Genomic DNA, 20,530 nt, shown 5'->3' on the forward strand with positions numbered 1-20,530 from the left:
TGAGTTATCTCTAGGTTTATCTGTTTCTAATTAAATATTTTTGTTTTTCAAGTTGAAATACACATTAAATTCCTTAAGCATTTCTCTGCCAGATGGTTAAGATTTATATTTAGAAAATTAACAGTATTTTTCAGAAAAGCTGGATTTCTTTTAATCACTGCTGTAGCATGTTGTACTACAGAAATACTCGCTCAAACATGCTTCAAATACTTTATGTACAAGTAACTGGAAAATATGGATTACAAAACTGAGTAATGTGCTCTGGTTTTGCCATACCCTTTAGTAATCCTTTACTGGCTTACCACACACATTCCTGGGAGGTTGATAATTTAAGTTTGTTTTTGTCTTCTTTCTTGTGTTTCTAATAATAAAAATAAAACATGCTATTCTTTGAAAAAAAAAACACAAAATGATAAAACCTCAAAGCTTACTCATTACAGAAATGTACAACTTAGAAGTCTCCTATAATCTGATCCCCTACAATCACTGTTTAAGTTTTAGTGCATATTATGAAATATTTGCATTTACCTTGATAGTTGTCTGAAAAATAGAGCTTGATAGGCAATCTCAGAAAAAAGCAAAATAGAGAAAAAAGGAAAAAGAAGAAGAGAATTGAAACAAGTTCAGCAGAGGAATGTCAGGTACCAGTTACTTGCTCCATATTGATTACTTCATTTTAGCTTTTCAATAAATCCTGAAATTTTGGTACCTCTTTATCCAATTTAAAAGGCACACCTGGGATCCCTGGGTGGCGCAGCGGTTTGGCGCCTGCCTTTGGCCCAGGGCGCGATCCTGGAGACCCAGGATCGAATCCCACATCGGGCTCCCGGTGCATGGAGCCTGCTTCTCCCTCTGCCTGTGTCTCTGCCTCTCTCTCTCTCTCTCTCTCTCTCTCTCTCTCTCTCTCTCTCTCTGTGTGACTATTATGAATAAATAAAAATTAAAAAAAAAAAAAAAGGCACACCATGTCAGTTTCCCGGCTTTGATAATATACTATATCAGTGTAAGATCCATTTGGGGAATTGGATGATAGGTATACATGACCCTCTGTGCTATTTTCACAACTTCTTAGGAGTCTATATTTATTTTAAAATATAAAGTTAAAATGAGTGGTTCAAGCAGTAACATAAGAAGACCCTGACCTCAACTCTTTCCACAGATACATCAAATCTTCAGCTTCATATAGAACAACTTTGTCTGAAAAAAGACCCAATAGCTACCTGAACAGCTCTTCCACAATAAAGGATAGAAAGGCTACATCAAGGGTGCCTGGATGGCTCAGTCAGTAGAGAATGCACCCCTTGATCTTGGGGTCCTGAGTTCAAGCTCCAAGTTGGGTGTGGAGATAACTTAAAAATAAAATCTTTAAAAAAAAGAGATCACATCAAGATGGGTAGGTGAGGCAGAGACATAGTGTCACCAAAAATCCTACCCTCCAATGTGGCAACCCAAAGCAGGAGGGATCTAATAAATATGAACTATATCTCTGAGGGGTAAAGGGGTCAAGCTTCACATCAGGTATTCTCATCCTTAGGATCTGCACCAGAGAGATGAGCCCCCAAAATGTCTGGCTTTGAAAACCAGTATGGTTCATATTCAGGAGAACCAAGACTCTACGAAACTGAGACTCCACACTTAATGTATAGATTTATCCATCTTGGGATTCATCAAAAATGGCATGTTGAAAAGAACTTGGACCTGGGGCACCTGGGTGGCCCAGTGGTTGAGCATCTCCCTTTGAATCAAGGGGTCCTGGGATCCAGTCCTGCAGGACCTATGTCTCTGCCTCTCTCTGTGTGTCTCTCATGAATAAATAAATAAAATCTTTAAAAAAAAAAAAAGAAAAGAACTTAGACCTTATATGAAGGAGATTCATTAGCTTAATCTTACACCATCTGCTGGAGTGGCAGGTGCCATTTTTGCACTGTCCCTCTACCTTGCTAGTGCTGTTTGCCCTGCCCCTGTGCTACCACATGGCCCTTCCTCACTGAACTCAGCAAGAGGACTACCCAGCTGGATGCTCCCACGAGGCCTCATTCCATAAGTAAACCCAGTGGATGGTATTATCCTGGTCTATCCTTCCTTTATGGCCCTGCCAAAGTTGTTCACACAAGGGATATTCCTTGAATGCTCACTCTGGTGGCCAGGGTTCTTGCATTTCTGGGCTCCACAGGGCTGACGTAATCATAGAGGCAGTCCTTGGCAGGCTGTTACCCCCAGGACACTGCATAAACAGAAGACTAAAACACATCCCATCTTCCTGTGTCCACTCCTTTAAGATTGGGAGAGACAGCAGTTGTGCTTAATACATAAAAACAAAGACAGCGGTGCCTGGGTGGCTCAGTCAGTTAAGTATCTGACTCTTGATTTTGGCTTAAGTCATGATCTCAGGGTGGTGAGATCAAGCCCTGTGTCAGGCTCCACGCTCAGTGGGAGTCTGCTTGAGATTTTCTCTCTCACTCTCCCTCTGCCCCTCCCCCCACACACTCTCTCAAATAAACAAATCTTTATTTTTTTATGCTTGTCTTTTTTCTCTTTTTTTAAAGATTTTATTTATTTATTCATGAAAGATACACAGAGAGAGGCAGAAACACAGATAGAGGGAGAAGCGGCTCCCTCTGGGGAGCCTGCTGTGGGACTTGATCCCAGGACCCCAGAATCACACCCTGAGTCAAAGGCAGATGCTAAATCACTGAGCCACCCAGGCACCCCAATAAACAAATCTTTAAAAAAAGAAGTAACAAAGAGAATCAAGCAAAATGAGGAAAAAGGAATATGTTCCAAACAAGAGAACAAGATAAAACCCCAGAAAAAAACCTTAAGGAAATGCAGATACGTGCCAATATCCCTGATGAAATAGATGCAAAATCCTCAACAAAATACTAGCAAACCAAATTCAATAATACATTTAAAAGGTCATATACTATGATCAAGTGGGATTTATTCCAGGGATGCAAGGATGGTTCAACACCTGCAAATAAATCAATGTCATACACCACATCAAGAAAATTATCATTTGATCATCTAAGTAGATCTAGAAAAAAACACTTGACAAAATGTGACATCCATTTATAAAAACTTTCAACAAAGCTATTACAGTGAATGCATCTCAATATAATAAGCCTACTGCAACATCATATTCAACGGTGAAAAGCTGAAAACTTTTTCTTTAAAAATTAGGAACAAGACAAGGATGCCCACTCTTGCCATTTATATTCAACACAGTATTGGAAATCCTAGCAATTGGAAGTCCAGAGCAATAAGGCAAGAAAAAGAAATTAAAAAGCATCTAAAATGAAAAAGAAGAAGTGAAACTGTCATTATTTTTGGACAGAATTTTATATATAGAAAATGCTATAAGACTTCACCAAAAAAACCTAATAGGATAAACAAATTCAGTAAGGTTGCAGGATACAAAATCAACACATAACAATGTTATGTTTTTATATTATAACAACAAACTATCAGAAAGAGAAATTAAGAAAGTTACAATTACAACTGCACCAAAAAGAATAAAATACCCAGGAATAAATTTCACCAAGTGAGTAAAAGACCTGTGCAATGAAAGCTATGAGACATTGATGAAATAAATTGAAGGATGTACAATCAAATGGAAAGATATTCCGTGCTCATGGATTTTAAGAATATTGTGAAACTATCCATATTATCCAAAGCAATCGATAGATTCAATGCAGAAGTAGAACAAAGAATCCTAAAATTTGTATGGAACAACATAAGATCCCAAAAAGCCAAAGCAATCTTGAAAAAGAATAAAGCTGGAACCATCACACTTCCTATTTCAAATTATAATGCTATAATAATCAAACCAGTATTGGCACAAAAACAGATACAAAGATAAATGAAACAGAATAAAGAGCCCAGGAAAAAAAAAAAACTCACGCGTATATGGTCTATTAATTTATGACAAAGGAGGCAAGAATATACAATGGAGAAAAGATGGTCTCTTTAATAAATGGTATTGGGAAAATTGGACAGCCACATTTTAAGAATGAAACCATACCACCATCTTAAACCATACATAAATTAACTCAAACTGGATTAAAGCCTTGAACACAAGACCAAAAACCACAAAGTTCCTAGAAGAAAACATAGGCAGTAGGCTACTTGACATTAGTCTTGGCAGTATTTTTTGTAACTGATTGCCAAGGCAATGGCAATGAAAGCAAATATAAACAAACAGGACTACATCAAACTAAAAACCTGCATAGCAAAGGAAACCATCAATAAAATAGAAAGGCAACCTCCTGAATGGGACAAAGTATTTGCAAATCATATATCCAATAAGGGGTTAATAGCCAAAATAAATAAAAGAACTCATATAACTCAATAAAAATGATCTGATTAAAAATAGGTAGAAATTCTAAACAGAAATTTTTCCAAAGAAGACATACAGATGACCAGGTGTCACATGAAAAAAATGCTTAACATCACCCATCAGAATGATGATATAAGATAATGAGGCATTATTTCATACCTGTCATAATGGCTACTTTCAAGAAGACAGAAAATAACAAGTGCTGGTGAGGATGTGGAAAAAAAGGGGACTTCTGTGCATCATTGGTGGGACTCTAGATTGGTGTAGCACTACAAAAAACAGTATGGGGTTTCTTCAAAAATTGAAAAGAACTATCATATGATACAGCAATTCTACTTCTGTATATTTATATTAAGAAAATTAAAAAAACATTTAGTCAGAAAAGACATATGCCCCTATGTTTATTGCATACTGTTCACAGTGGCCAAGATGCTAAAATAACCAAAGCATCCATTGATAGAAGGATGGATGGATGGATGGATGGATGAAGATGTGGTATATGTACAACAGAATATTACTCAGCCATAAAAAGAGTGAAATCTTGCCATTTGTGACAACATGAGCAGACCTTGAAGGTATAATGCTAAGTGTAATAAGTCAGACAGAGGAAGACTAATACTGTATGATTTCACTTATATGTGGCCTCTAAAAAACAAATGAACAAAACAAATATAACCAAACTCATATATGAAGAGAGCAGACTGGTGGCTGCCAGACGTAAGAGGGAGGATATGATGTGAGTGAAATGGGAGAAGAGGGTCAAGAGGTACAAAATTCAGCCATAAGGGGATCAACGTACACCCCGGTGACTAGAGTCTATAACATTGTATAGTATATTATGTAACATCATAGGGTGAAAGGGGAAACAATACTTATTGTGGTTACTATTTCATAGCATATGCAAGTATCAAATCATGTTGAACACCTAAACTAATATGATTTGTCAGTTATACATCAATAAAAACAAATTAATATAAAAACTGAGGCACAGAGAGAGGTTAAATTATTTGCTCTAAGGTCACACAGTTAGAGAATAAAAACTAAGGACAAATATATGATATAGAAATAGTGATTAATAAAACCAATTCTTTCAACTTAGATTAATTCAGAAACATGTAACCACCTGCTACATAAATGCTACACTTACTGCTTTAAAGGAGGTTACAGTCTAGCAGATCCCCATTTACTGCATCTACTATATAGACTCTAGAGGCAAAGGTAAAAAAAAAATTAAATGTAATCCTTATTCTCAAAGAAAAAATAATAAGCTTTCAATCATATCCATAGGAATGTAAACAGGTAAGCACATACATACACATATTCAGCTTGCTATAGTCCAAGGACTCATTTTTCAATTTGTGGAATGCCTTCATACAAAAAGAAACATACTCTAATTTTCTCTCACAAAAAAAAAAGAAACATACTCAGGGTGCCTGGGTCGCTAAGTCAAGTATCTGCCTTTGGCGTAGGTCATGATCCTGGGGTCCTGGGATGGAACCCTGCATCGGGTTCCCTGCCCAGAGGGGAGTATGCTTCTCCCTCTCCCTCTGCCCTTCTGCCCTACTTGTGTTGGCACTCTCTCTCACACTCTATCAAATAAACAGAAATCTTTGAAAAAAAAATAAAATTATTAAAAAAAAGAAGAAGAAACATACCCTAATTTTCCCATTTAATTCTTAAATCTAAAAAAAGGAGGTGGAGGGGGGTACCTGGCTGGCTCAGTAGGTATAGCATGTGATTCTTGATCTTAGGGTCATGAGTTTGAGCCCCACATTGAGGGTAGAGTTAACTTAAGAAAATAAATAAAGGGGACATTTAAAAAATAAAAAAAGATAAAATATGAGGTGGAAAAGATAAACTATTAACTAAAATTAAATTTTAATATTTCACAGCTATAAGTGACAGTCTACAGTGTATCTTTCCCTCTGACTTCTCTTAAAGTTCACTTTGTATGGCATACTTCAACACTTGGGTATATATGGTTCATTGCGGTGAGCTAATTTCTTTTTCCTCTCCACTTGTATTTTGAGCTCATTAAGCGCTGTACTTCCTTTCCAACGTTATCTTTTAGAGCAAATAGCTGGCAATAAATAAATAGTAGTTGACTTGTACTCTGCCAACCACATGTTAATTCAAAAAAAAATCAGCTACAATATTTATAGGAGGCAGAAATTGATTAAATTTTATTTAACTATTAATTATGGGTTTATTGGATATATATAAAGACGACATTTTACAAGATACCATATAATTCTAATACATTAAAAGATAATCATATATGTCAGAAATCTGCCTCTACCAGTTGTTTCTTTTTTAAAATAATGGCTTTTTCAACTATTTAATATTCTGCTTATCTAAAGGAAGATGACATCTGTTCGACAACTTTAATCCTGTAAGAAATGGTTTTCTAATATGAGATTAAAAATGAAAAGGGAGTAAAATATGGTACTTAGTGTTTTGCCATTACTTTCAACATATTATGACTAATCCTAAATTTAAACATCTTGGTTGATGACACAAAATTCAAGAGATCTAGGCCTGAATTTTCCCTTCCTTGCTTAAGCACTGAGAAAAAATGTACATAGAGGGATGACTGGGTGGCTCAGTGATTGAGCGTCTGCCTTTGGCTCAGGGTGTGATTCTGCGATACGGGACTGAGTCATGCATTGGGTTTCCTGCATGGAGCCTGCTTCTCCCTCTGCTTGTGCCCCTGCTTCTCTCTATCTGTGTCTTTCATGAATAAATAAATAAAATCTTAAAAAAAAAAAAAAAAAAAAAGGGGGCAGCCCTGGTGGCACAGCCATTTAGCGCCACCTGCAGCCCAGGGCGTGATCTTGGAGACCCTGGATGGAGTCACAGGTCCGGCTCTCTGCATGGTGCCTGTGTCTCTGCGTCTCTTCCTCTCTATGGATAAATAAATAAAATCTTAAAAAAAAAAAAAAGTACATAGAACACATAGAAGACTGACTTATTCAAAGATAGGCTCCTGAAATATTAAAGACTCAAATGATACAGACCAAATAGAGGCCTGATCCTGCTAAGTTTTAAGGTATAAACTTTTAAAAATTTTCCAGGTTATTAGTTAGCATTCTTTAATCTTCCTAATCCATATTTAACAAAGTTATTTCAGAATTAATCAGTGCCATTAACAAAAGTTTACCCATACACATATATAATTACATACACATACTTTACTATCCAAACTGACTTTCCTATAAAAAGTTTTCTGTCTGGCTGGTGAATGTGCTCCTGATTTTATGTTATATTTGAATCCTGATTTCATATAATACTACTTTGAATTATGACAGCAATGTAATTTATAATGCTATTTTTCTCCTGTCCTCTTCCTATAGGGAAAGAACATGAAACCTAGAAGCTTAGCACATGAATTCAGAACAGCTCTTCCTGCTCTAAAACATCTTAGCATTCTGAGAAAATTAATGAACTCAGAAAAACCTCTTTTATTCAGGGAACTATAAACCTTTCACATTAATGTCAAATTACTAGTGGCCAAGCGTCTTGTCCCATGGCATATAGGTAATGAGGAAAACTAAGTGGTTTCCTCATTCCCACCATACTCTTCCAATCCTAGGCCTCACTGTCTATGCTTCATGGAGGAGAGTTATAGTTTTGAATTTTCTGTAGCCTTTATAAAGATTATACTGTGGGAGTGCTTGGGTGGCTCAGTGTCTGCCTTTGGCTCAGGTTGTGATCCTGGGGTCCTGGGATCGAGTCCTGCATTGGGCACTCTGCGGGGAGCCTGCTTCTCCCCCTGCCTCTGTTTCTGCCTCTCTGTGTCTCTCATGAATAAATAAAATCTTATAAAAAATTAATAAATAAAGATTATACTGTGTACATTTACACAGAGCAAGGTCACATTAATCTCATAGAATTCTTTCAAAACCTCAAAAAAGGTTTTTGGAATTCTGTCCTAAGTTTATAATTACTTAAATTAAAAATTCTTCACAGGATAAGAAAAGGAAGTGAAAATGAACCAAAAGAACAAGAATATGGATAAGCTAAATATTTTTTGTAGATAAAAAACATCTCTGAAGAAAATAGTGACATGCAAGTAAATTCCCAAATCCTGTTTAAGTAGTAAATCAGGTATCCTGAGGGTAGACTTGGCCTTAAAGGTAGGCAGCTATCTTTGACAGAAAATCTGCAGAACTCATTCCTAAAAGTTTTGTATGGTGAAGACAATCCAAAAGGTAGGGGAAGAGTGAGGTTGGGTTGGGCTCCTTCAGAGCCTTGAGAGGAACATCTACCTAGTACTTGTGCCCCAAATCAGAAGTGCTAAGACCCACTTAGTTTATTATAAAAATGGCTTACAGTACCTCTGTAGGGTGGAAAACAATGTTATCTAGTTTGTAATCTCCATGAACCAAATTTTCTTCATTGTCATTATCTGGCAAGTTTTTCATTAGCCAGTCAGATAGCTGGTTCATGGCAGGGACATCCTGATGAGCTGCAGCTTGATATTGTTCTGTCCAGGTTGATACCTAAAGATATACAAATAAGAAAAATTATAGAACTGAAAGTAGAAGATCAAGCAATTCTAAAACAAAACTTGATTATATCAAATTTGGTCTTATTCCTAAATGCTGAAGACAAATGCCTAAAGTAATATTCACATAAGCCTAAAACATTTAAATCTCTTCCATCTAATTCCATTTTACTAACCTAGATTTTTATCAGGAAAAAAAATACTGGCATAGGAATCAAGACATATGGGTTCTAGTCTTTATTCTGCAACTGTTTTGTGGAAGAAAAAATAATGTATGCAAACATATACACATATATACACAAATAAATAGGCATAGGGGACTTCTGAGATTTCTGGAAGGGTCATAAGCAACAAATAATCCCTGAAAAAGGAAATATTGGGACTAGATTTTTATTTTTCATTTTAATACCCTTTCCTATTACCCACAGAATCTTTTTTTTTTAAGATTTTATTTATTTATTTATTCATGAGAGACACAGAGAGAGAGAGGCAGAGACAGGCAGAGGGAGAAGCAGGCTCCATGCAGGGAGCCCAATGTGGGACTCGATCCCAGGTCTCCAGGATCATGCCCTGGGCGGAAGGCGGCGCTAAAGCACTGAACCACCAGGGCTGTCCCCCCCGCCCCCAGAATCTTCTAAATCTATTTTCAGGTATAAGGAATGCAAGAACTTTTTATTTTTCTTAGGATTAAATGCAAACAAATCAAACTATTCTCAGTCAGTCCTTCATCAATTGAGACCATATTATTTGTCAGCTTATAGTTTTCTCTGTACTCCCCACGGTATCTCTGTTCAATTTAGGGGGTAAAGACCTACATCTTTGGAATCATACGGACCGGGGTACAAATTATGTCTAAGCCACTTATTCATGTGTTATCTGATACCCATTGGTCTGATTCCTCACCTATAAAATGGGGGTAATAAGACCTATGTCTTATGGTTGTTACAAAGATTTAAAAAGAGTAGGTCAGCAATTCACCTTCCATGGGACCTGACATACAGTGAGTACTCTCTAAATCTTAGTTCCCTTCTCTCTTCCATCAGCCCCCTCAAACAGACACACATACAAAGGGAAATAGTCCCATACATGGGACTAGCTGTCCCTTTGGTACGAAATGTTCACCAAGTCTTCTCTAACACTCTAGATTTTCTCTTTTCATAAATACACAATGCAAGACATCTCTCCCACAAAGCTTTCCCCACCTGAGCAAAGGCACAGTGATACCTATCCTCTGAATAGAACAGCTCTCCTGATGAGTAACAAACAATTTACTACTAAATTATATACTCTTTTATTATATTTTCAAGTTTAATGTAAATGAGCTTCACGTACAGGTCTCTCAAAAAATGACCATAAATTCCTTTAGGGGAAGAATTTATTTCTATTTTCTTGATATTTAACATAGTACTCAGCAAGTGTTAAACACACAGCTGTGCTTAAGAGATATGTTAACTTAAAAAGGGAAACTGTACAGAAAATATATTGATAAATTAAGTGAAGAGGCTGAAAAGCTTTAAATTGGATTCATAGGGCACCTAGGTGGCTCAGTCAGTTAAACATCTGCCTTTGGTCAGATGCCCTGGTCATGATCCCAGAGTCCTGGAATGGAATCTGGTATTGGGCTCCCTGCTCAGCGAGGAGCCTGCTTCTCCCTCTCCATCTCCTTCTGCCTCCCTTTGCTCCTTCTGCCTCCTGCCTCCCTAGCTCTCTGTGCCAAATAAATAAATGAAATATTAAAAAAAATAAATTTGCATTCATGTACATCTTGTTAGTTACAGAAGCTTAGGCTGAAAAAACCTGATCTAAAAATATAAAATTATTTCATGCTAACAACAAGCCAATACAAGGCTGATATTAAAAGTTATGTTCAGGGCAGCCCTGGTGGCTAAGCAGTTTAGGGCCGCCTTCTGCCCAGGGCATGATCCTGGAGTCACGGGATTGAGTCCCACGTCAGGCTCCCTGCATGGAGCCTGCATCTCCCTCTGCCTGTGTCTCTGCCTCTCTCTCTCTCTCGCTCTGTGTCTCTCATGAATAAATTTTTAAAAAATCTTAAAAAAAAATAAAGTTATGTTCAAGTTTCAAGAAAGCATAAAATAGGTCTTTATTTTGACTAATAAAGTATATTATTTCCAAGAACTTGAGAAAAGGAGCTCTTTATGTGGATGTATTACCTGTCTTTTGCAGTAGCCAGCACCTCTACCATATCCTTCCAGCTGCAATGACTGTACATTCAAGGAATGTAACCGAGCCAAGGTTTCTATCATGGCCACATATATGGCTGACCGTTCTGCTGGGCTAACACCAGGAATTGTGAAATCACGAAAGATTCGACCCTATGGAAACAATTACAACAAATAATTTAAAACTGAAAAAAATATTTTCACACAAATTATTTGCTGTGCCATAATCCCCCTTGCCTACAAGAAAAAAAAATCAGGATTAACAGTTTGCGACCAAAAACCATTCTTTGTAGAATATGCTAGAAAAACATTCATTTAGGAAACATGTTTAACAGAGTATGTATGCTAAAGGACATTCCAAGTTGAACTTAAAGGAAAAAACTACTTTCAAGTTACACTCGCAAAAAAATTTTTTTAAACACTTTGAAATTACTGTTCTTAATGGATTGATTTGGAAGTAGTTTTCCCCCTTCCGTCTGGAGCATTTGGTTATTGCCATTACATATAGTTCTTTATTGCCACCTAGAGGAAAATTTAAGAATAAGTTAAACACCCTCAACTGAATTTGTTCCTAGTCTATTCACCTCTCTCACATTCCTTGTACTTATTAAAACAAAAGTTTAAGCTCTTGAAACACAAACTAATTACCTAAAATGTTAATTAACAAGCTATAATTTATTGGCATCTAAATTCATCATTAAAAATAGAAGTAACAATAAAATAAGATTGTGAATTTACCTGCACATGTTCCATCATGTAAAATTCTGTTCCAATGACAGAAGGATCACTGCAGTACAATAAAGGTTTGGGAACGGGGAATCCAACTGAAAACAAAGCTTTCTGGACTTTGAATTCTCTATCAATCTAAATAGGACAATGAATTATTAAAAATCAGAAACAGAAACTTTAAAGATTTTTAAAATTATTATGTTTTAGTAATCTCTACATCCTACATGGCTCAAACTCATGACCCCAAGAAGAGTTATGTGCTCTGCCAACAGAGCCAGCCAGGCACCCCAGAAACACAGACATTTAATAACTATAGTGAGCTTAGATTAAGGCTAGAAATCAGGGAATCCCTGGGTGGCTCAGCGGCTTAGTGTCTGCCTTTGGCCCAGAGTGTGATCCTGGAGTCCCGGGATCGAGTCCCATGTTGGGCTTCTGCATGGAGCCTGCTTCTCCTTCTGCCTGTGTCTCTGCCTCTCTCTCTCTGTGTGTCTCAAATAAATAAATAAATAAATAAATAAATAAATAAATAAATAAAATCTTTTTTTTAAAAAAAGGCTAGAAATCAATTTTGAAACAGTATCAACAAATGACCTAGAGGATAATATTTTCCTTAAAAGTAGTGTTAGTGCAATTATTACAGTTATAAAGTAGGCTAGCACTTAAAAAGACCATGATCATTTAATTAGGCTAAAGGATAGGCACGTGTATGGGGCTTAATATTGGCTCTGTGACTATGAAGGCAACAGTTCCTGACAACAATATTTCACAGATTATCATAAAAACATCTTTGTTCTCAACAGTTCCCTGCTTGCTTACTGGCTTATGCTTGCTCACTCTTTCTTTCTCATGACTCCCAAGGGGGATCAGGCAAGTCTCTATTCTAATGCTCTGAGCAGTTAGCTATAGGGTGCTGGGGGAGGACAGAGAGTGCTAGTACCAGGGAAAAAGTACTAGCTCCTTCTGGAGATCAAAAGAGGTACTTATTTCTAAAGCAGGGGTAGGGGAATCGTTCTAGGTACTCAAGGCTACCATGGAGCTCAAGATAACCACAGGGAATGGAGGCAATAAGATGCAAGCAAGTACTGAAGCAGGGACCCAAATAAAATAGAAGGGCCTCCTCAACCAGGACAGATACACGGGCCTATCACTCAGGACCTGAGGACACAGCTTATAGCAGAGCTATAATGCTAACTCATCTGCCCCAGACTCAGTGGTGACTGATCACTTTCTTCTTTTTTAAGATTTATTTTAGATGGGGGTGGGGAGAGGCAGATTCTTCTTCTTATTTATTTATTTATTTGAGAGGCAGATTCTTTTTTTTTTTTTTTTTTTTATGATAGTCACACACACACACACAGAGGCAGAGACATGGTCAGTGGGAGAAGCAGGCTCCATGCACTGGGAGCCCCACGTGGGATTCGATCCCGGGTCTCCAGGATTGCGCCCTGGGCCAAAGGCAGGCGCCAAACCGCTGCGCCACCCAGGGATCCCTGAGAGGCAGATTCTTAAGCAGACTCCTCGCTGAGCTTAGAGCATAGAACCCGACGTGGGACTCGGCTCCAGGCTCAATCTCACAGCTTAAGCCAAAACCAAGAGTGTGATGCTTAACCAACTGTGCACCACCCAGGCGCCCACAGTGACTGATGAGGAGAAATCATGCAGCTCTCTTGGACAACAGCAGTTAACAAAGATTAACTAAGGCAGAGATAGGACTATAACCAGGACCCAGGTGAGAGAAGTCAATGAAACCAAAGACTGTGAAAGAAGTGTTTGTAATCCCCTGGTGCTGGGGGTGAGGTGGATGATGGTAAGGACAAATGGGTCAGGGAGTCATAAAGTGGACGGCAGTGTGAGAACAGTGGTTTTTTTTTTTTTTTTTTGCAGTGTGGACTTAGAAACAAGGAAGGGAGTTGAAACCAACTAAGCCAGATACTTGGGCTGAGATCATTATGATCATTATGTTATTTTCAGTCTTTTGATAAGATGTTATCAGGAAGAGAGAGAAAGAGAGCCATTTATTGGGCATAAACTTCTGGGCACAGGGGGGATTCTTCTTTAGACTTACCATGTTGAGACTTGAAGTTACCCAACTTTTTGATTTTTAGCATCCTCAAGTTTCTTGGATATGGAACCAAGAAAGCCAGAGTCTGCATTTTTCCATTAATGTGTAATCTTAAGCCCATCCTTCAATGGCCCTAACCCAGTCAGCTTGGCCTGGGAAACGCCTATTAAACATGTTTATGATAATACCCTAAATATGCAGTGCTTTCAATGTTTCCAGGACTTTGATTTGCTTTCTCTTGTTTTCTTCTCTAAAATTCTACAGATAATAGCTATTTCCTAAAAATAGACTCAATTTTTAACAAATCTTTTTTAATTCTCACTAAGCCTAATATTCAGAGAATACTTTAAAATGATTATTCAAGTATTTTTTATTAGCAGAAGATCAATGGATTGTCAGAGCAAATATATTAAGATCCTTCAGTGAGTAGATATTATTGTAAGATAATTTTAAAAACATAATTAAAAAATATATAACCAAAGACAAACATCTATAAATGAGCAGCACTGAAAATATTCACTGGATTGCATTTTTAGCCAATTGTAAGGAAGGAATCAAATCCATAAGAGGACTGGGTATTGCACAAGATTAATGACCTAAAGACAGCCTCAGATTTCAACCTCAAGTCCTTTTTAAAAATGGGATACAATTCAAGTGAAATTTTTATCTAAGAAATAAAATGTATTATTGTTTAATAATGAGATGACTTTTAAAACCAATTTAAATTATTTTTCTGCATATAAAAAGTATTTGTCAACAAAGAATTATTGCATTTGTATACCATACCTTATGTGCTTTAGGAAGTAGTGAACCAGGTGGTTTTTTTCTGAGTACATAGGCTTGAGAGCCTTTCTGGAGATAAAAGGTTGGATTGGACTGTCCTGATCTAGGTAAGAGTAGAGGAAAGGTCAACTACAAAGATATTTCCCTTCTTTCCCAAATCTTACCAAAATGTCAAAAGAAACACAAAATAAAAACAAACCTATTTCATTGCTAGAAAACCAAGAAGGGTGCTACCAGCAGCTCAAAATACTAGTTTTTGGATGACATAATGCAGATGGTAACAGGGGTAGGTGGAGAACCTATAACACAGGTAGAAGAGAAGACCTCACTCCCTGCAAATCATGAGTTTTATTTATTTTTTAAAAAGATTTTATTTATTTATTCATGAAAGAGAGAGAGAGAGAGAGAGAGAGACATAGGCAGAGGGAGAAGCAGGCTTCATGCAGGAAGCCTGATGTGTGACTCAATCCCGGAGTCCCAGGATTATGACCTGAGCCAAAAAGGCAGACGCTCAACCGCTGAGCCACCCAGGCATCCCAAATCATGAGTTTTATCAGAAGTATCCCTAGAACAATGCCTAGATCTAAATAAATAAAGGCTGGGAGGAGAGATTGTATCTATTAGTCAGAAAATTAAAGAGTTAATTAATAGCTAGGTTAGGGTCCCCTCATCTACTGTTAGAGATATAACCCCCAGATGCTTCACCAAGGCTAGTACCCAAGAAGATGGGTATCCCAGCTCTCCACAATGGGAACTGTGGTAAACAAGGTCCCAGGGTAGATACTTGGGCCAGGAAAGTACAGAAGGGCTCCAGGTAACTCAGATACCAGGGCACTGGATTTCCCTGCTGGGTGAGCAGAAATTCTCACATGAACTAAAAATGCACTCCAGATATCAAAACCATTAAATTAACACCTTCATTTACAATATGGGCAGCTTAGAATTACCTAGCTTTTGAAGACTCCAACAGTATGAAAAAGAGGACTTAATAATGAAAAGAATCAATCCCTGATATGTGCTGCAACATGGACTTTGAAAACCTGGTGCTAAGTGAAAAAAGCCAGACACAAAAGGCACATATTCCATATGATTCCACTTCTATGAAATGTTCAAAATCTGTAAATCCATAGCAACAGAAAGTGGATTAGTGGCTGCTAAGAGATGAGAGGAGGGGAGAATTGGGAGGTGAGGGTTTTTTGGGGGTGATAGAAATGTTCTGGAATTAGATAATAGTATTGGTGACACAAAATTGTGAATATACTAAAATTCACCAAACTGTACAGTTTAAAATAGTTCAAATTTTAAATTTTATGATAAATTTTATCTCAAAAACAATCCCAGTGGCACTATACTTCAATAGAAAAATAAATTTAGGGGAGTCTGAGTGGCTCAGTTGGTTAAATGTCTGCTTTCGGCTCAGGTCATGATCTCAGGGTCCTAGTATTGAGGCCCGCATTGGGCCCCCTACTCAGTGGGGAGTCTGCTTCTCCCTGTGCCTCCCCCTGCTTGTGCTTATGCTCTGTCTCTTAAATTAAGAAAAATAAATTAAAAAAACATGTATTTCTGTTTTAAAAAAAAAAATCTCACCAAACTAAAAGCTTCTCCCCTGTATAAATATCTACCATAGTTCTAACAAAGACCCTGCGAAAATGCAGAAGTCTACCTTGGGAAGATCATCACCAACACGGGGAACACAGTAATGGCTAACTTTAAGCACTCTCACCATCAGGACACCATATAGTCTAGAAACCACTGATGATATCAATACTGTAAGAATCATCAATAAGCGAAGAGCCATAACTATTGCTTAGGGCTTGGACAAGACATTTGGTGCTGAAAGAAATGTGAACTATAACCAAAGAGGTAGTAGCACTTTTGATTTGTCAAACCTTAATTAACAAAGATGGAATTCTTTGCATTTTAAGTGTGTAGTTAGGGAAACTCACTTGGCTGGAGAAGGCTTTGATTAGACAATCAATCTCACAAAACCTTAACAGGCTACCCTCTGCATTGGTTCACTAGGAAGCATATGAAGTCAAGAAATACAGTATTCCAGCAGGGCAGCATCAGATGAGCATCTAGAGTAGAAGCATCTCAGTAGTCCATGCAGTATGCTAGGATCAACTCTGTGACCCCTGTACCCCTTAGGTGATAGCTCAGGTTCTAAGAAATGAGTCCACACAGGTGAGGATGGGTGCCAACCTGGCTTAGAAGCCTCGTGTTCCACAGGAGCTACTTCCTCCAGTAACAATCCTCTGGACATGGCTCCCAGCAGCCTAACAAGGAACATGAGCAGTTCCAAGAACTTGCTACACTCAGGGAAGCCCAAAGTATCCCACTTTGGGATACTTTGAACTTAAGAGTTCATTTCCAGGCCTTCCAGTTCAGATACAGTTTATCAATTAGATATTATCTCTACCAGAAGTAATGTTGCCTAGACACATAGCTGACATACCACCTTTACCAAGTTACCAGAGTAACAGAGCTAGAAAGTTAACTTAGCTTGTCTATTGAGAAGAAAAGGTTTTTTAACCCTTCCTTCACTTCTTGCTAGAGAAGTCTCAGGCCTGTGAGGTCATCTAGTGGGTGGTTTTAGCTGCATCTCCAAGCTTCAGAAACTTAGAAATTCCCACAGGATTTTTTCTTTTTTTTCCCAAAGGCAAGAAATTTGAAAAAAGCATCAATCCTGATAAGGGTGTTACTTATGTTTGCAGCTATGTAGGCAGTCATCTTGTAGGTATGTAGGTACCCATCTTAAGGGTATCTGGAGATAAACCTGAAAATACTCAGGATTCATTGCTCTTTGATATCATCCCTTTTCCTAGTAATACTGAAACTACTACTTTGGTATTGAAATCACTGGTGATTTCATAGTCATGACTATCCTGATTAAGCGCAATACCACAGTTCATTCCAAGTGGACTTAGACCTTCACTATCTACTCTATGAATCTGAGTGAGCATTGATGAAAAATAACAATCAATAATCATATCCCAATAGTCATGACTATTCTGGTTAAGCGCAATACCACAAGTTCATTCAAAGTGGACTTAGACCTTCACTATCTACTCTGTGAAACTGAGTGAGCAATGATTAAAAATAACAACCAGTTTGGCAAGTTTGAACTCACAAATATGCCTCCTACACCCTTCAGATTTGTACAAATTAAAGTAACTTTTGATATTGATAACAGCATCTTAAATATATTTGCCCTAGATAAGAGATCAAGAAAAGAGAAGATTAAAAGGCCAATGTCATGGTGTTTAAGCATGGAAAACATTGAGTATGTGGTCCAAGAGGCTTAAAATTTAAAAGTACAAAGCTGGAGATGAGAAGCAGAAGGGCAAAAGATCCCCTAAGAATATGCTCCGATGCTATGTATTCACCAGTAAGGCCATGCAGATGATGAGACACATCAAAGCAGAATCAAGGATGAAGTCAAACGGAAGATTCTTGGCAAGTACAGTGGAACCATCAAATGGCTGATGAAGAATCAGATTACTAAAAAGGAAGAATTTAACATTAGCAGAAAGAGCTGCAGATTATCTTTCCTTTGTACCCCCTGGAATTGTCTTTCAGCGTAATCACATACAGCCTCACTCTCTTCTCTGAATGGACCTATCATCTCCTTGCTTTCACTAAAATCTGAATGTTCCACAAGGACCTTGTTTCCTTTGTAGACCTCTAAAGTGGTCGATTTTCTCCCTATTATCACTCATCTTGTGGGCCTGGAGATGGAGTCGATGTTTCTCCTGATACTCATTGCCACTTGCAAACTCGTTGCCCTCCTTCCTGCCTAAACTTCACCCAATTTTGAATTTCATATTATGAGATTAACACATTCCACCCTTTCTTGCTGCAATCTACTCTGTTGCAATCACTCTCCCTCATTGCCTATTGACTCACTATTGCTCTTATTTACACTACTCCTCATTGCCTATTGACTCACTATTGCTTTTATTTACACTACTCCTATCATGATTTCAAACTTCACTCAGATGTTCATTTCTAACACTCAGGCCTGTCAGTTCCTTGAATTCTTCTACTTCAGCGATATTTTCATTTATACTACTTTACCCACTCTAGGGGACACATCTTACACATTAAGAACTCAAACACTGCATAATCCTCCACGGTAAGCATTTCTATCTGACCATAATCTATCTTTCGAGTCATTCCCACTGGTACGTTCATTCCAAAGATCCTTCAATCCTGGGATCAACGGTCCATTGATCATACTACTGTTTACCGTCCTTCAGCTTCCCCTTCCCCCACCACATCCTTTCTGAACTCACTTAATTTTGATGGTCAATTATATTGTCAGTCCCTTGAGTCCATCTTTAATACACTTGCCCTCTCTCCATGATATTTGCTTGGCTTCCCCTATCCTGGGTTAAATCCACCTCTTTGCCTGCACTCACAGAGCTGAATGTAGCTGGAGAAAGAAACATCCTGACAGTATTACAGGCCTCTGGCATTTGTGTTCCTTGACTATTGATTAGTGTGAAAATAAAAATAGGGGTAATCGAGATGGGTCAGAGAGTCTTGTAGTACAGAATTAAAACCAGTTTAGGTTTCTAGCCTAGAAACTTGTAAACAAAGTTTAAAATATTTCACCGATTATTACAGCACTTAATTATCAAAAGGAACGGATACTTATTACAGATCAGGAAACTGGTTCTCAGGAGTTTATGTAACGTTTAAATTCCTAGTCCTTAAGTGACAGAATTTCCTGAAAGCTAAGATAGTTTCTATAGCTTTGTGTGTTTATCAAAATACTATTTTTTTTTTATTTCAAAAAATTTGTTTTCTATTATAAAACCGATCAGAGCCAGATTCATGGTGGGGAATAGCACTTTCAGGATCGCCAGCCAGTTCCATTCCATCACTTCAAAAGAACTAAAGCCCAAAGCGGTGGAGTGATTTACTAAACAGAAGGTCTAGGATTAGAATTCATTCCCCCAGCTGGTGCCACTATCTCAATCTCCAAGAATATGGCCAATTTTAACGGAATTACACCTGCTTCTCAGAAAAAAAAAAAAAAAATCTAATGGTTATAGAAAAAAAGTTGCAAGACCTCTTTATATTCCACAGAGCTTCCAACCATAACGGTCTCAGTGAGCCCTCCAGGCATATAATTGCAAACTTTTACAAAGATTCCTTCTCAGAGCTGGAATCGTGAATGCTGTGGTGCTTCCGTTACAGTCCTCGAATTGGAGATGCCCTGAAGGAAACGCAAGGGGACCCCGCGGACGGCAGCCCCCACCTGCACAGTGAGTCACCGCAGGAAAAGCAGCTGGGATGGGGGAAATGACGACTCCACCCCAGGGCCAGAGAGAGAAAAAGCACAATGCACAGATCTGTTTCTGCTGGAGGAGAAGCCGGCGTCGATACCTGTACTGGGCAATGGTCAGCGTGGCCTCGGGCTCGGCCGCAAAGCCGGGCAAGTGATGGCTTAGGTAGGCCTCTAAGGCCCCGCTGTCGAACTTGTGCTGCGGCAACACTTCGGCGGTGTCGGGCTCTGGGGAGGCCTCTGCCGCCATGGCTGCGGCTGCTGCGGGCGGCGCAGACGCAGAATCCACCGAGCTCCGGCGGCCGGGAGCCGGGCCCGACAGCCAGGGGGCGAGGCCGGCACGCGTCGGGGCGGCCACCGCTCGGCTCCAGCCAATCACACTGCGCCTGCGTGCGGCCGGTTAGGTTCTAGTCGCCATCAGCCCGACGACCTCCGCGTGTTCGCAAAGACTCTTATTTCAGTCTCACGGTCGGAGGCCGCAACCTTCAAGAAGGCAAAGCTCTGTTACTCGCTACGGGCAATTAGGAACGAAAAGGCCTCTTCAACCCCCACATGAAACGCACCGGCAGCCTCAGACCTTACAGGGTCCGGTGCAGAAAAGGGTCCGTCGAGACCTTGAACCCAGGAATAAAAGATCCTG

At 38.6% G+C, this 20,530-nt stretch overlaps 1 protein-coding gene across 1 annotated transcript in view; it reads right to left on the reverse strand.

The window, feature by feature from the left end:
• Window positions 1–20,488, reverse strand: part of ACAD11 (acyl-CoA dehydrogenase family member 11) — a 109,531-nt gene extending 89,043 nt beyond the window's left edge. Inside the window, exons 1-5 of the mRNA XM_025448852.3 lie at window positions 19,992–20,488; window positions 14,601–14,700; window positions 11,762–11,887; window positions 11,015–11,176; window positions 8,674–8,838 (exon numbers count right to left, since the gene is read on the reverse strand). Of these exons, the coding sequence (XP_025304637.1) occupies window positions 8,674–8,838; window positions 11,015–11,176; window positions 11,762–11,887; window positions 14,601–14,700; window positions 19,992–20,140 (702 nt within the window). The 5' untranslated portion in view covers window positions 20,141–20,488. The remainder of the gene's footprint in view (window positions 1–8,673; window positions 8,839–11,014; window positions 11,177–11,761; window positions 11,888–14,600; window positions 14,701–19,991) is intronic.
• Window positions 20,489–20,530: the final 42 nt, after the last annotated feature.

Source organism: Canis lupus, chromosome 23 (assembly GCF_003254725.2).
Source record: "Canis lupus dingo isolate Sandy chromosome 23, ASM325472v2, whole genome shotgun sequence".
NCBI classification, from domain to species: Eukaryota; Metazoa; Chordata; class Mammalia; order Carnivora; family Canidae; genus Canis; species Canis lupus.